The sequence below is a fragment of the Arachis hypogaea genome, chromosome 8 (assembly GCF_003086295.3).
Source record: "Arachis hypogaea cultivar Tifrunner chromosome 8, arahy.Tifrunner.gnm2.J5K5, whole genome shotgun sequence".
NCBI classification, from domain to species: domain Eukaryota; kingdom Viridiplantae; phylum Streptophyta; class Magnoliopsida; order Fabales; family Fabaceae; genus Arachis; species Arachis hypogaea.
Window position 1 is genome coordinate 51,505,475 of NC_092043.1, and position 16,462 is coordinate 51,521,936.

The following is a 16,462-nucleotide window of genomic DNA, read 5'->3' on the forward strand; positions in this document are numbered from 1 at the left end:
ACGAGTACGCTTCCAGACAAATCGAATTGGTCATCGCTATAAGTTTGCATTCTTGCTGGATTTTTTACTCATCAATTCATTCTAGATCAATAACTTAAGGGACTGCAAGGTTTATTACTTCATGAAACTGCAATCCAAGTCAAGTAGTCGGTGAATTGCAACCCACTAGTCATATTGTCATAGCTTTTATTTCAATAAATATAGAGAACTAATTCTTAATTAGCCAGCCATTTTTTTGTTGTTGTTATCTTTTAACTCTCATATTTTGGAAGGTTTAGGTTTTAGAAATTAGGACTTAAGGTTTAGGATTGAATATTGAAGATTTAGGATTCAGAAGTTAAGATAAAAAAAAAAAAAGTAATTTGAAAAAAGTTGGCTCCTTAAACTCTTTCATTTTATCTCCTGGACAAAGTTTTCCCCAAAGAAGGGACTCTTAATAGTTAATACTATTCAATGTAAAGAATGATTTTTGTAGCCGGGGCAGAGGCATGCTCAATAATCAGTCAACAGTACTACAGTAGTCTAAGTTTGGACAGATCAATTATATAAACCTTCAAAACTGAAAGATATTATAGTGAGAGAACAGGAAATCAAGGAAGGAAAATGATCTGTTTAGAGCTTGATATGATTTGAAGAATGGTGAACTGAGCCACATCACCGTTACAAGTATTAGAAACAAGCAGGGGAATCGGAAATGACAATAATATGAACAAAAAGCAGATGATCGATTTGTCTATAAAATAGTGGCAGTGGAAGAAGTCAGCTACAAATTGGGCATACCACTAAGCCATTCTCATTGCAATGAGCACACTTGATGACAACTGTCCTCCCCTTGTGGCCTTCTTCCTTGAGGAGCACCGCTGTCTTGCAGCTGCCGTTGCACCGGAAACAGGGCAAGAACCTCATGTCCCCACAGCCGTCACACACAGCACCCATCTTCTTCCTCGGAAGGCCTTCCAACAGCTCCCCCAGCAGCCCCTCCTCCGCCGCCCTCAGCATCTCCTCGGCGCCACCCACATAGAAGCCCTTGACGAACACCCTGGGAGGCACCGTTTCCTCCCTCTCCTTCCCCTTCAGAAGGTCCCTCAGCTCCTGCTTGAAGCCGCTGTCCATGGACACGTCACGCTCGCAGAAGGACACCCCGAAGGCCTCGAAAGCCGTCCTAACAGCGCAGCAGGCCTCGAAGGTGCTCCTCACTCCCCTCAAGGTGGTGGTGTAGATCACCACTCTGTTCTCGCCGCTGGGAGGGCATATCCTCTCGAAGGGGTCCAGGTTCTCTTTCTTAGAGGAGGGTTTGGGTTTGGGTTTTGGGGGAGGGAGTGGGAGTGGAGAGAAGCGGAAGCTGTCGGCGTCGAGGCCTTCCATCAGCTCCCAGGAGTTGATGACCTCTGGAGGTTCGGACAGGGTGGAAGGGGTGGTGGTGGAGGAGGGTGGGTCAAGAGTGAGGAGGCCATAGGTGGTGGATGTGAGGGACACGATGTGGTGGCCAACGCCGAGTGCGGAGGTACCCAGCTGGCCGAAGTCGTCTTCATGGTTGAGGAGGTTTGAAGATACGCATCCCATTTCACTTTTTCAAACTTTGAATGACGGATTTTGGAGGGAGAACAAAACTGAGCTCACTTCGGGACTTGGGACTTGGGACAGGGACTACTCTCCTCTCACAAGTTTATTCTTTAATTTCCTTTTTCTCGAAAAATAATTTTGTATGCTCTTTCTTCTTTTTCTCTTTTAACATTAATATCATATTATCATTTGGTTCTTTTTCCTTGTGGGATTCAATTTTGAAACGGTTGCCTGTTGGTGGCCCCGTGGAATTCAAGCGCAGAATAAGAAATTAATGGCATTACTGTACTGAATTGGAAACTCCGCTTTCGTGGACGCTTTTGCCAAATGCCAACTCAAAAGAGTGGTTCTCTCTCTTCGTGACCGTCTTTAGTTTCTCCATCTCCGCTTCTTTACTCATTTCATTTCACAATACTTTTATTGTTTTGGAAAAAACAAAAATAGTTGTATACGATTATGTAGGATTAAAGATTTTTTAGTCTAAAATTTAAATAATAATTTTATCAGATTTTTTTCATTAGATATATTCATTATGAATTAAATTTCAATATATTAAAAATATAAAATATTTTATATAATTATTTAATTATATCTATTTTTTTAAATAATTATTTACATAATTGATATAAAAAATAATTATTTTTACTAATATAATGTTATATAATTGAATATTAAATATACATATAAAAGTTACTTTATACTAACATGTATTAAAATTAAATTCCTTTATTATTTTAACAATTGTTATTGTACTGCACCTTATAAAATCGGAAATAATATTCTATACCTCGGCCACGTCAGCCACGCAGAGAAAGCAAGCAATCAACGGATAAACATGATAACAACCACTACTCAAGAATCTCGACTAAAACTGAGATCCACTCCAACAGATCGCAAAACGAAATTAAATCTAAATCTATAAAACAGCAGCCCCTGAATCAAATGACCACAGTGATAACAAATCATACACATACAAGCTTCTCGTTCTTATATTGAAATATTCTCTATTAACTTGAGCGTCGGAGTCCTTTTTGTAGGTACTCCGCCCGGTTCGTGTTCAGGTAAGGAGTCTCCCGTTGCAGGACGAGCCATCTCCTCCAGCAACACTCGGAATTCGACCTATAGCGCGGAGACGTGTATCCTTGTCAGAACATTTGGCGCCCACCGTGGGGCCCCACCACCTCACTTTGTTTTTCATTTTTCTTTCGAGCTTACAACACTGCATTGGCCCTGTATCTTCTCTTTTCAAGGATCATGACAGACCAGTCAGCAACGCCTTCGACCAATCCAACCAATGCCGACCTATTAGCTGCGAATGCCGCCTTGCTTGCGGAAAACCAGCGAATGGCCGAGCTGTTGGAGGCCATGCAGAACAACGACGAACAGAAAACCAACAAGAAAGTAAATACTGACCAACATGAGGAGCATCAGTCGGAATCAAACGCAAAGACGGGGGAAACCAACTCCAAAGCAACAAGACGACGAACAAACCCCTTTTCAGAAGAAATAATGAGCTTTAAAATGCCCAAAGGCTTTACACTCCCAATGACTCTAACGCCGTACAAGGGGATCGGAGATCCTAAAATCCATGTTACAAAATTTGAATCAATGATGTTTCTCAATAGTGACTCCGATCCCATCTTGTGCCGATCTTTTCCTACCTTTTTAGATGGAGTTGCTTTATTATGGTTTTCTAACTTGCCTGCAGGATCAATAACAAGCTTTGACGAGTTTGCCAAATTGTTCATAAACTACTTCACAGCATCTAAAATCTACATACGAGACTCGGATTACCTCAGCACAATCAAACAAGAACAACACGAAAGCTTAAAGGAGTATATGATGCGATTCACAGAAGCTGCTATGCAAATCCCCGACCTTAACCCTGAAGTACAGCTGCACACCATCACAAGCGGTCTCCGCCCCAAAAAAATTCAGGAGGCAATTGCAGTGGCAAGACTGAAGACCCTGGAAGAATTCTGAGAAAAAGCACAGGGCCAGATTGAAATCGAAGAGCTAAGGGAGGCCCGAAGAGGTGAAAAGCCGACCAAAAAAGATGAAGAAAGGTCCCACCAGCCCACAAGCAGAGACCTCAAAAAGCCATTAAAACTAGCACCGAAGTTTGATTCATACACAAAATTTAACACAAAAAGGGAGGATATAATCAAGGAGATTCTACACAACAAACTGATTAAGCCACCAGTCAGAGCAGGGTCGTATCAAGATCAGAAATACGTGGACAAGAGTAAACATTGTGCGTTCCACCAAAAGTTCGAGCATACAACAGACGAGTGTGTGGTGGCAAAAGATCTGCTGGAAAGGCTAGCGAGATAAGGGCTTCTAGACAAGTATATCTCGTCGAGAAAACAACGAGAAACAAAAAGAGAAAGCAGGCGACAACAGGTTGAAGTACCCCGTCCAAGGGGATAATTAACTACATTTCAGGTGGCTTTGCTGGTGGTGGAACTACTACTTCGGCAAGAAAAAGAAGTTATATAGCAATGATGACAATGGAAGGCTCACGACCAGAACGACAGCCATCAATTCCGACCTCCCACATCGGCTTCAGCACAGCCGACTTTAAAACAACTTGTCCGAATTTAGATGATCCAGTTGTCATCTCAATTCACATGGGAGAACTGACAGTAAAAAAGGTCCCGCTGGACCCAAGAAGTAGTGCCGACGTGTTGTTCTACTCAACTTTCAAAAAGATGCACTTCAGCGACAACGCACTACAACCCTCGCCCGGAGAATTAGTAGGGTTCTCCGGGGAAAAGGTATCGGTATCAGGGTACATTTGGCTGAGAACAACAATTGGAGAGCCTCCAAATAGCAAAACACTAGACATCCAATTTCTAGTGGTTGATTGTCCTTAGCCCTTATAATATCATCCTAGGGCGTCCATCATTAAATGCCTTTGGAGCTATTGTTTCGACTGTTCATCTTTGTGTGAAATTTCCTTTGCAGGATAACCTAGTAGGGACAGTATACGCCGACCATAAGGAGGCGAGACAGTGCTACAACGCAAGCCTCAAAACAACAAAGAAGGAGGAAACAACTCGGGTACACACAGTATACAACTCGGAGAACATACCAACACTGGCCGAACTAGACCCTCGAAGTGACAACAGTCATCCCACAAAAACAGACGACCTAGAAAAGGTACAATTAGGCCAAGATGAGCAATTTACTAACATAGGATCCGCATTCATTGCAGGACAAAAGGACGACCTCATCATGCTCCTAAAGACAAATGCCGACCTTTTTGCATGGACACCAGCGAATATGCCTGGCATCGATCTTAACTTTATCTGCCACAAGTTGGCAGTCATCCCCAATTCCCGACCTATACGACAAAAGAACAGAAACCTGGGAGACAAAAGGATAAAGGCAGCCAAATCAGAGACCAAAAAGCTCTTGGAGGCAGGATTTATCCGAGAACTACGATTTTCAGCATGGCTAGCAAACGTCGTCATGGTACGAAAAAGCTCGGGAAGGTGGCGCATGTGCGTAGACTTTACCGACTTGAATAAAGCATGTCCTAAGGATTGCTATCCGCTCCCCAACATAGACAGACTAGTAGACGACACCTCAGGCTTCCCAGTACTCAGCTTCATGGATGCATATTCAGGTTATAATCAAATTCTCATGCACCCGGGAGACGAGGAAAAAACGGTATTTGTCACCGATCAAGGAAACTACTGTTACAAGGTCATGCCCTTTGGGCTAAAAAACGCAGGAGCAACGTACCAACGGCTAATGGACAAAGTCTTCAAGGAACAGATCTGAAAAAACATTGAAATATACGTAGATGACATGGTGGTAAAATAAGCCTCAGAAGAACAGCACAAAAATGATCTGAATGAGATATTCACACAGCTCAGAAAGCATAATATGAGATTGAATCCAGAAAATGCGCATTCGGAGTATAAGGAGGAAAATTCCTCAGCTTCTTACTAACTAACAGAGGGATAGAGGTGAATCCCGAAAAATGCCTTGCATTAATCAACATGCAATCTCCTCGGAATAAGAAGGAGGTGCAACAACTCACAGGTTGGTTAGCAGCTCTCTCTCGCTTCTTGCCGGCAGCAGCAGAAAAATCATATCACTTCTTCAATACCTTAAAGAAGTCGGATCGATTCAACTGGACGGAGAAATGTGAAGAAGCTTTCAAAAAATTCAAAAATACCTTAGGATCACCACCTATATTGAAAAAACCAGAACGAGGTAAGCCACTACACCTATTCCTTTCAATTTCAGCTAATGCAATCAGTTCAGTACTTGTAATAGATAACGACAAAGAACAACACCCGGTGTACTTTGTAAGTAAAGTCCTACAGGGTGCTGAGACGAGATACCCAACGATAGAAAAATTAGCATTTGGGTTAATCATCACAGCTCGGAGGTTGCGGCATTATTTCTAAGGATACCGAAATTATAGTTCGGACCAATCAACCGCTACGCCAAATCTTAGCAAAACCCGACCTGGCAGAAAGACTTACGAAATGGTCGATTGAACTCTCAGAATTCGACATTTCTTATCAATCCAGAGGATCCCCTAAGGCCCAAGCACTTGCCGATTTCATTTCAGAGTTCACAAATGCAGTAGAACCAGAATCATGGGAATTATACGTAGACGGAGCATCCAATGACAACGGATGCGGAGCAGGTATACCTCTAAGAGACAAAAAGGGTGTATATGCAGAACAATCAATCAAATTCATGTTCCAAGCAACAAATAACCAGGCCGAGTATGAGGCGCTACTGTCAGGACTAAAACTGGCAAAAGAGATTCAGGTGCCGAACTTGCAGGTATACTGCGATTCCTTACTCGTAGTACAACAGGTAACAGGTAACTTCCAAATTAAAGATCCCCTCTTAGAGAAATATTTACATATTTTCCAAAACATGATAAGAAACTTTCAAAAATTTGAAATAACACACATACCACGAGAACAAAATAGTAGGGCAGATATACTATCAAAGCTAGCGACCCATAGAGAGGATCAACAATCAGAAAATCTGGTACATCTTAAACTAACAAAACCTAGCCTAGATATGCAGTATATCTTAAATATATCACAGGGAGAAGATTGGCGGACTCCCATAATACACTACCTGAAGACAGGGATAGCACCAGGAGGTGATCCGAGGTCTTTCAAAAGAAAAGCATCTCATTTTACCCTAATAGGGGACGAGCTATACAAATGTGGCCTCTCTCGACCCCTACTTAAATGTCTTGCAGGAGAAAACACAAGAACAGTGATAGATGAAGTCTACGAAGGTATCTGCAGACATCACGTCGGAAGCAGAAGCCTAACATAAAAAATCTTGCGCGTAGGTTATTACTGGCCGACTTTAAGATCAGAATGTATAAACAAAGTTCGAAAATGTGAAGCATGTCAAAAGTGCTTGCCATTAATACACAGTCCAGCCGAAGCATTGCACATAACTAACGCCAGCTGGCCGTTCCACAAATGGGGCATGGACATCCTCGGACCGTTCCCCATATCACCAGGACAGGTAAAGTTCCTTTTGGTAGCCATCGATTATTTCACAAAGTGGATAGAAGCACAGCCACTCGCAAAAATAACCTCGGACAAGGTACAAAAGTTTATTTGGAAATTTATCATTTGTAGATATGGTTTACCAAGAGAAATTGTTTCTGATAACGGTAGGCAGTTTACTGATAAAAAAATCACCACTTTCTTAACTAACATGAACATTAGACACCATTTTTCCTCTGTCAAGCACCCACAAATTAATGGGCTTGCAAAGGCCGCTAATAAAGTAATTTTGTAGGATTTTAAGAAGAAACTGACCGAAGCTAAAGGCCGCTGGGCCGAACTCATACCAGAAATATTGTGGAGCTATAACACAACACCACAATCCACAACAAAGGAGAGCCCTTTCCGTTTGGTGTATGGAGCTGAATGCATGATTCCTTTAGAACTTGGCCAAGGCTCAACTCGGACCGAACATTTCAATGAGGACAATAACAAACAAGCTCGGTGCGCTGAGCTTGATGTCATTGGCGAAGAATGCCATCTCACAGAGCTAAGGCAAAGATCAATGCAACTAGCCATGAAACGTCAGTACGACAAGAAATTTAGATGAAGAACACTCGAAGAAGGAGACCTAGTTCTCAGACAACTAGAAGACTTCTGAAAACCACCAGGCCATGGAAAATTAGCGCAAATATGAGAAGGACCTTTCCGAATCGCTAAAGTAGTCGGCAAGGGAGCTTATCGCTTAGAAACATTGAATGGAACGGCCTTGCCAAACACATGGAATATCTCGTCACTCAAATACTACTGTAGTTGATCACACTACTGTAATAAGTAGGGTGGCCAGGTACTCTTTTTCCTAACCACGAGGTTTTTTCCTAAGGAGGGTTTACTCGGGTAGGTTTTAACGAGGCCGACCATCCTACAAACCTTAAACATAAGGAACAATTTCAAATGCCATATATTCATTACACTATCCATTTATATCTCTACAAAAACTACGAATCAGCAAACATGAAAGTTGAAATCATAAAACATGTACCAAAACAAACCCGAGACATAAGCTCGGAATAACAGTCAACAAAGTCGAAAACTAAAACCGACATCAGTATCTCCAAAATACAAAATACAAATTCCATCTACTTCATAATACAGACATTCAAAGAGGCGGTGGAACATTTTCATCATGGTCCTCGCCAGCCTCGTCCTGAACAAGCTTTCCGTTAATAACAATTTTCGTCACATCAAGTTGACGAATGTCGAACTTAGGAGCAAATAGCGAAAACTGAGAAACAGCTCAGTCAAATCCCGAGGTAAACATTTTAATACCTTGATCCTCAAGCTCGTGAATACAAGCAGTCATCTCTCCTTTGGTCTTATCATTCTCTCTTATCTCGGCTTGAAGGGATCTGATCTGATCCTGAAGACGAGTAACTTCTCGTTCCTTCTCATTCAACTTCGAAGCAACATCAATAGCGGCATCCTCTTTCTCCTTCATCTTAGCAGCCAAGTCAATGATAACTCCTTCCTTCTCCTTAACTAAATGCTCCAAAGCAGCAAACTTATCAGCATCAACCTGCTCGGCTCCGAGCAGCTCAGTGGTACGACCAACACACAATAGACGAGCAGCAACAACCTGGCGATAACAAACGTTACAAAAAAAAGAAGAAAAAAGAAAGAAGGAAAGAAAAGGAGGCGAAAGAGAGTTTACTTGAACGTATTTTCCTAAAGCAACCCAGCACGGCGAGTGAGTACCATATCTCCAGGATATTGCGAAGCTCTATCAGAGAGCTCAGTTAGGGGAAATTGATCGCTCCACAAGGAATGAGCATTCGCCCCAGGGATGAAACCATGAAGCTTGCGTTGATGGTCAAAAACAGATGATGAGACCTCGACAGTAGCCTTACCCTCCGCAGAAAGCACTTCTAATGAATCATCAGGCATATCCCTTTTTCTCTTTGAAGACACCGGTTGCGCAGCCGAAAAAGCAGCACCATCCTCACCAGCCTTGGGAAGCGCAGAAGCACTCGCACCTTTCTCCTTTTTCCTATCAAGGAAAGATTGAAGCCGAGACGAAGTCAGATGCGGAAGACGTCCTCCTGCGAACAAACACAAAACAAAGCAACATCAGTCTTCAAATGCCAAATTAACACTAAAAATACACATGTTTATTACCTATATAATTCCGCAACCCCTCCCCATCATTATCTTTTTCAAAACCCAACATCTTAGAGATCGAAAGGCATTCACCAGCAGCAAAATTCTTTACTAAAGAGTCAATAACCAAGTCCTCCTCTTCAGTTTTATAGGCCTCAAGAACTTGCATAGGCTCGGAACACCAGTAAAGCGGATATCTCTCTATCAGCTCGTCGTCAAGATAAAAAGGGTATTCCATTTCCACAGAACGGACTTTCACGAATAGGGATTTAAAGTTCTTAAAAGAAGATTTGTAAAGAAGAAATAAAGAACGCCCGGGAAAACTACTCAAACAAACCCATAAACCCTTCCGAACTCCCTTACATTGAAACAAAGAAAAGAAAACCCCAAGAGAAGGGGGATATTCAAGAAAAGCCATCAAGCACTGATACGCTTTTAGAAATGCCTAAGAATTTGGGTGAAGTTGGGAAGGAGCGCAGTTGAGTTGGGTTAATACATCACATTCAAAAGAGGTAAAGGGAAACCTAACATGCAGTTCAGAGAAGTAAGGGGTATATATATAAAAATACTCTCAATCTCCTCTGCACTCACAAACCCTATCCTCACTCGAGCAAGGGAGAAGTTCAATAGCAATGTCAAAGTCATTATTCGTCAATTTCATAGTGCGAAGCTCCCGAAGAGAGTCAGAACTACAGTACGAGAAAGCACGAGTTTTTACATCCTCATGAACCCAATGGTAAAAATAATATTTTCTAACCTCAACAACCTTTTGCTTCTCCTTCGACTTTTCCCTCTCCATTACAGACTACAATTTCGACAAAAAACAGAGAAAGAATAGAAGATGGAGGAAACGAAAAAAAGGAAAAATCTAACCTTTGGAAGTCATTTTGCGGTCAAAATTAGAGTAAAAAGAGTGACTTTTCGAAGAAATCCCAAGAGGCAAGAATGATAAAAACCTATTACAACCCACTAACTAAGTGGGAAAACAAAAAACAGAAACCGCTAAGTAACCAATGGTTAAAATCAGTTCAGTTACAGTCATTAAATGAAATAATGACAGCACATTTTCCTAAAATTATGGGGAAACAACTCTTTTAAACTAATTAGTTAATCAACTTCTTTTTGAAAATGCAGTTTACAGGAATAAAGCAAACGCAGCGTTGAGTTTGGGGCTCCCTAGACCAAAAGCCGAGATATAGGCTATCTTAAAGCTCAACTTGCTAAACAACGAAACACCCGAGCAAGTCAAGCTTGGGGGCTATGTACTGCACCTTACAAAATCAGAACTAATACCCTATACCTCGGCCATGTCAGCCACGCAGAGAAGCAAGCAATCAACGGATAAACATGATAACAACCACTACTCAAGAATCTCGACTAAAACCGAGATCCACTCCAACAGATCGCAAAACAAAATTAAATCTAAATCTATAAAACAGCAGCCCCTGGATCAAATGACCACGGTGATAACAAATCATACACATACAAGCTTCTTGTTCTTATATTGAAATATTCTCTACTAATTTGAGCGTCGGAGTCCTTTTTGTAGGTACTCCGCCCGGTTCATGTTCAAGTAAGGAGTCTTCCGTTGCAGGACAAGCCATTTTCTCCAGCAACACTCGGAATCCGACCTATAGCGCGGAGACGTGTATCCTTGCCAGAACAGTTATCATTAAACTCAATAAATTAAGAATAAAATCTCATTCTGACCCTTGACAATTTTATAAAATTTCTACCCATTTCTTAAAAAAAAATTAATATCATCGCAATCCTTATTCATCATTTTCATTGGACATTTTAGTTCTTGTGTAAAATGTTTCGGCAAAACGAGGCGGCAACATTCTTACGTGTCACGTAACTTTTTACGTGTCCGTCACAGTTTTTTCGAAATCGTTTATCCCTTAATTTACTTTTTTTTTCCAGACAATTAAAACCTCAAAGATTCTGAAACGGGACTCTTAAACCCCTATTAATTTTATATAAGATACTTAAAACTACAAACATTATAAACTTAGGTCTACATAGCACCTGTAGCTGGCTGGACTGGTTGCTACTGTCCTGATAAATTATCAGTAGCCTCAATAATTTGTGTTTCTTTCTCTGTTGTTGCTAGTTGGGATTCTTTGGAGCTCCTTTGCATATTTTGCATAATTAATAAGAGAAAAAAAATTTTTAAACGCCCTGACGATTATTTCAAAAGACAATGAAATCCTATTAGTCCCTCTATTAATATTTTCTCTCTGTATTGACAAATTCGTTTTTGTTGAGAGTTTCGTTATTTTTTAAAGATAATTGTTAATATCGTTTAATTTTTTATATTTTTTGTTACCTTTTTTAAATACATTAGCTAAATTTTCAATGTAAAATTAATAAATATTTAGTAATTTTTAAATTATTTTAAATTATAAAAATTAAATAGAAGATATATTAATAATTAAAATATCATAGAAATATATTTTAAAGAGAGATCATTAACAAAAAGACTAATCAATCACATAAAGTGTAATATTAAGAGGCGAAAGGTTTCTTTTTTTCTGTCCGCCTCAAAGTTCTTCGAAAAAATTATCAAAAGCCGGAATGAGTATCCACCCTAATAATAATAACGTTAAAAAAGCAATGGAGTCTTGTTGAATGAATCAGAATTGAGAGTCGACAGTCTCCAGTACATACTAAAGAACACAAGGGTTACACCCAATTCCATTAAATAAATTTCTAACGCAAAGCTCATTAAAGTCATATTCAACTAAAAAGATGAGAAGGGCCGTGACATGACCTCCACTTATCGTAAAAACTAGCCCATCCATGCTTACAAGGAGAGAACAAAAGCGTCACAAGCAAGCAGAGCAGCTACAACCATGTCATCAAACGCCATTCTATAGCAATGGCACCAGGAACCTTTATCAATCCTTCATCACAGACGGAGACCAGTTAGTCAAAGACCCCGCCATGGGATACATTTTCAGCAACAATCAGGCTTTGGTTTCTTCCTTAGCTGCAGCTTCTTCATCTGCAGCTTCAGCTTCCTCTTCATCGTCAGCAGCATTGAAGTTTTCGTTAAGGTAATCCTGGGCTTCATCTAGTGCTGATTCCTTTGTATCAGTAGCATACAAAATCTTCCTAATTGCTACAGACATCTGAATATAAAAGATGGAGCAAATTAAGGTTTATTTAACGATCCCTGATGTTTAAATAGTTTATGATTCCCCATTATCTTCGGTTATTTTGGATTGCTAATCAATATTTTAGGTACAGATTCAAAAGAAAAAGAGAGTAAAACTGAAAGCGGTTTCAAATACCAATACATAACACCATTATTCAACCCTATTATACCAGTGTGAAAAATACAGCTTCAATAAGGTAGAAATGGATTATGAACATTGGCATATTTAAATCAGTGGTAGAAACACAAGAAGGTATACATAGAGGTAGAAAACAATAGTGAAGTTGCAAAGTTTAACAAAAAACTTTCTCTTTGTCCAGAGATACAAACTTATAACTCAAGGAGGACTAACCATACCTTATCCACTCCACAAATCAAACAAGTCAACTATAAATGAAAGAACTTCCACAAATAAAAAATAAGAGTTAAATTGCCAATGTCAAAACTAGAAATCTTAAAGCAAGAACTTCCAATGTGAAAATTAAGTGAAAGAAAACGATTAACTAAATCACAACAATGGAATATGATATATTCCTGAATCACACAGAAGTTAGACATAATCAAAAGCATACTTCAAGATGGAAAAAGCCTCTCCCCATCCAATGTGAATAAAAATAAATACCCCATAAGCTTTCATCAAAATTCTTACAGGATCATTCTCCACTTCGGCAGCTTGACAAAGAATTTCTATATCCCTTAGTTTTGCAAAGTAAAAGTCTCTTTCTTTTTCCAAGAGATCCATCGAGAGATTGAGATCAGTAACCTGAGAAATAGAAGACAGAAGATAGGTGACTTAGACAACGAAAGCATAGGAATGCGATATACTATCAGAGGCAAGCACAAAGAAAATCAACAATGTCTGCATAAAATACACACAAATAACAATTTTCCAACAACTTCTTCAGCTACATAATATCTGACTAGAATTCAGTTATGATCAAAAGCTTAAAAGAGAATTATGCTATATGTCATGTCTACTCCAATGCAAAGCTGTTGACCATTTTAGTGTGCCTCCTTGGTCACATTTCTTATTCCCAATATATCCCTAGCCACGCTAAATTAGAGAAGTTACAGAGATTAAAGGAGTAAAAGAAAAGCAAGAAAGTTGTTCACTTCAATTCAAAACACAAACTATATTAAATATTTAAATTATAATGATGTTTAGAAAAAAGTGGATTGGTAGGCACTGAATTGTAAACATCAATAAAAATACATTTCTGAATTATAAATTTATAATTGAGAAAAATAAAATGTGGATTTCTATCAATCACTAGTTCTATAATTGTCACATGCACAGAGAATGTAATGATCATACATTCATACCTGCTTAGACAATGCTTCAATTTCTGAAGAATTAGGCCCACCTGCTCCTCTGCTTGACTTTGATTGCTTGGGAACTACAGGAAAAAAAAAAAGGCAAAAACCCAGAAAGTGAGAAGAAAAATAGAGTAACAAACCAAGGACATGCATCTCGAAAAGTGCAGCATGATTGAGGATTGAGGTCACGAAAAAGCCAACCAGAGATTCTATTGGGACCCAGCATATCGCCTGAACCAGTATTATAGATAGCACTTGTTTGTAGGTATTTTGAGCTCTTCAGAATTTTAGAATTTCCACCCTTTCCACCCTTACACCTACGCTCCACAGGATTATAATTCCTACACACAAAAGGGAAAGTATGTGATCAAATGATACAGCACAGTACTTGAAAATATGTGCAATTGCATGTGGAAAAATTAGTTAACATATCCATTTGACAAGTGTCTTACAATAGTTTCGGGTCAAATGTCATAACTTAAGTAATCCTACAATTAATATAGAACCATTGATAACCAAAGTTCCTTAGAGGATGGTAAGGGTGAGTAGCATACTCATTCATAATGCCGCCATTCACAGAATCGCAGTATCGTTTCAGCCATTGTAGAAACTCTAAGTTGTCCAAAGGTCGACCTTTAACTAGCCTGTTAACTTCAATATGCTGCCACATGGTAGTCAACCCAGCCCATTATATGCAAACATAAATAATTCATTATGACAGTATTTTCTACTGCTAGTTTTCAACCTGAAATAAAGTAATACTCTGAAAATACATTCAACATTTAACATTCACACCCTTTTTACAAAACTAATTCAACCAATGAAATTGAGATTGAGCATCTAACATTATGAAATCATTACATCACATATGGATTTAGCAAGCAAGATAATCATTCAAAAATGTAGTTCACAAGTAGGGTCACCATGATGACGTAAATTGAGGTATAGAAGAAAAGAGAGGGACAAAATAAATAAATAAGTAAATAAATAAATAAAGGCATTCTCACTAAAATGGATTTAGAATGTAACCACACCATTAAGTCTAATTAGAAGTCATGTTAAAACTTTACTGGTGGGATATCATACCATTGAAAGTTTGAAACCATAAACAAGAGATGATGATTTAGAAATTACAAAACTTTAGTTACAATTCCTAGCCAAGCTGTATTGAAACTTGAAAGTACTTGGTAAGTTGGTATTATATACCAAGTAGCATTCATCATTCATATACCTGGTTCGATATGTTTACAGTTAGGGGTGTTCAAATAAACCAATTTGCTATGTGAAAAAGTGATTTGGTGTGATTTTCAAAACGATTATAAACCATTTATAATGGTTTGGTACAGTTTCACATCAGTTTTCCCAAAAACCACACCATGAATACATCGAGTTACAGAAACTATTTACACGCAACATGCTTAAGAATGTGATATTGGGACAGGGAGAAACAGATACTTTATCAATTTTCAGCTTGTTGAACACTTCCTGCAGAATTTTGTAATTCTGAATCATATCATATTCTGTCTTTGCGTCAAAATTCACCTAGAATAAAAGCCCAAATTTAGAAAGTTAATCTTAAAGGAAAAAATTAAAAAATAAAATAAAAAATCAAGAGAGAAGAAAAGAATATATAAAGCAAATTCATATTTCACCTTGTGCATTGGAACAACCCCTGGATATGTCATATCCATTATCTGACATTGTACAGCTCCAGATGCAGCCTAGCCAAGAGCATAAGCACATAAACAGGCTAAAACAGGCTTATAAAATAAGCAACTGATACGATAAGACATTAACAAATCAAGTAATTCATTATCAGTCAATCGATATTTCAAGATTCCATGCATCAAAATCCTCTTAAGCTTTAATTATTCTACCTCATTCGGAATATCATCTTAATAAAACCTCAATCCTTGCGGTTCTTGCAGAAAGAGACAAAGGTCTCTCAAAAAGTAAAGCAAACTCATTTCTGAATTTTGAGAACAAAATGAAAAGAGGAGGTTGCAGGGGCAATACTTCCTCAATGCGAGAGAGGTTAAGTTGAAGGCGGTTGTTGATCCAAGTGAGAATATCGTTTCTGCCGACAAAATAAGCGCTATCCATAATGCCGATACTCGTCGCCATTTTCCACCCCAAAAAAAAAACAAACAAGAAGAACAAGAACGCCAGCAGCGAAAAGGGAAAGAGGATATATGAAAAATTGAAAATGGATAATTGACAAGATTAAGGATAAAGGAATACGATAGTTGTGATGGGTAAATTGTCAGAACAAAGTTCACTTTTTTATTTTTGATATTGGAAAAAATATGGAATATAACAAGATTATCGGATTATAAGAGTGTGGGGCTTTTCGCGGATGGGGTGATGGCCGTGATAAAGAAATTGGACATGATTTGAAGTCTAATAAATCAGTAATAGAATGATTCGATTACAAATCAGACCGATTGATTTGCGTCCGAGCCATGTATTAAGTATACATGTTGTTGAGCCTTCTATTTGTATATTCTCCAAATTGAATACCTCATTTTTCAATTTTTCATTTTTGTTCTAATTTTTATACTTTAACTTCATCTTCGCTTTTATTTTCTTCCATTGATGAAATGAAATCGGACTTTTAAAACACGTCAATTATCCGAACTCCACGTTACTAATTATCCATCTTAATTATATAAATTTTTACTTTTAAATATTTTGATTCAATTAAAATAATAGTTATAATGTTAAAGATTAAAAATTTATTATAGTAATAATATTAGAT

The 16,462-nt window shown here is 38.7% G+C and overlaps 4 protein-coding genes across 5 annotated transcripts; 2 read left to right on the forward strand and 2 right to left on the reverse strand.

Moving 5' to 3' along the window:
- Window positions 1-590: 590 nt before the first annotated feature.
- LOC112708253 (uncharacterized protein At5g39865) lies at window positions 591-1,752 on the reverse strand. Its single transcript, XM_025760431.3, has one exon. It carries the CDS (start codon window positions 1,561-1,563, stop codon window positions 760-762), a length of 804 nt encoding a protein of 267 aa, XP_025616216.1. The 5' UTR covers window positions 1,564-1,752; the 3' UTR covers window positions 591-759.
- Window positions 1,753-4,067: 2,315 nt separating this feature from the next.
- LOC140174766 (uncharacterized) lies at window positions 4,068-5,352 on the forward strand. The gene is made up of 2 exons (XM_072200280.1): window positions 4,068-4,340; window positions 4,531-5,352. The coding sequence occupies exons 1-2, from the start codon at window positions 4,068-4,070 to the stop codon at window positions 5,350-5,352; spliced, it is 1,095 nt and encodes a 364-aa protein (XP_072056381.1).
- A 221-nt stretch (window positions 5,353-5,573) lies between these two features.
- Window positions 5,574-7,680, forward strand: LOC140174767 (uncharacterized). The gene is made up of 3 exons (XM_072200282.1): window positions 5,574-5,885; window positions 5,962-6,408; window positions 7,366-7,680. The coding sequence occupies exons 1-3, from the start codon at window positions 5,574-5,576 to the stop codon at window positions 7,678-7,680; spliced, it is 1,074 nt and encodes a 357-aa protein (XP_072056383.1).
- Window positions 7,681-11,827: 4,147 nt separating this feature from the next.
- LOC112708254 (microtubule-associated protein RP/EB family member 1A) lies at window positions 11,828-16,253 on the reverse strand. 2 transcript variants are annotated; one of them, XM_025760433.3, is made up of 8 exons: window positions 15,721-16,253; window positions 15,357-15,425; window positions 15,160-15,246; window positions 14,259-14,365; window positions 13,906-14,045; window positions 13,711-13,784; window positions 13,037-13,150; window positions 11,828-12,361 (listed from the first exon to the last, which is right to left on the reverse strand). In XM_025760433.3, the coding sequence occupies exons 1-8, from the start codon at window positions 15,826-15,828 to the stop codon at window positions 12,197-12,199; spliced, it is 864 nt and encodes a 287-aa protein (XP_025616218.1). In that variant the 5' UTR covers window positions 15,829-16,253; the 3' UTR covers window positions 11,828-12,196. The 2 variants fall into 2 exon arrangements, with proteins under 2 accessions (XP_025616218.1, XP_025616220.1); XM_025760435.3 differs by having other exon boundaries at window positions 15,582-16,253.
- Between the last annotated feature and the right edge of the window lie 209 nt (window positions 16,254-16,462).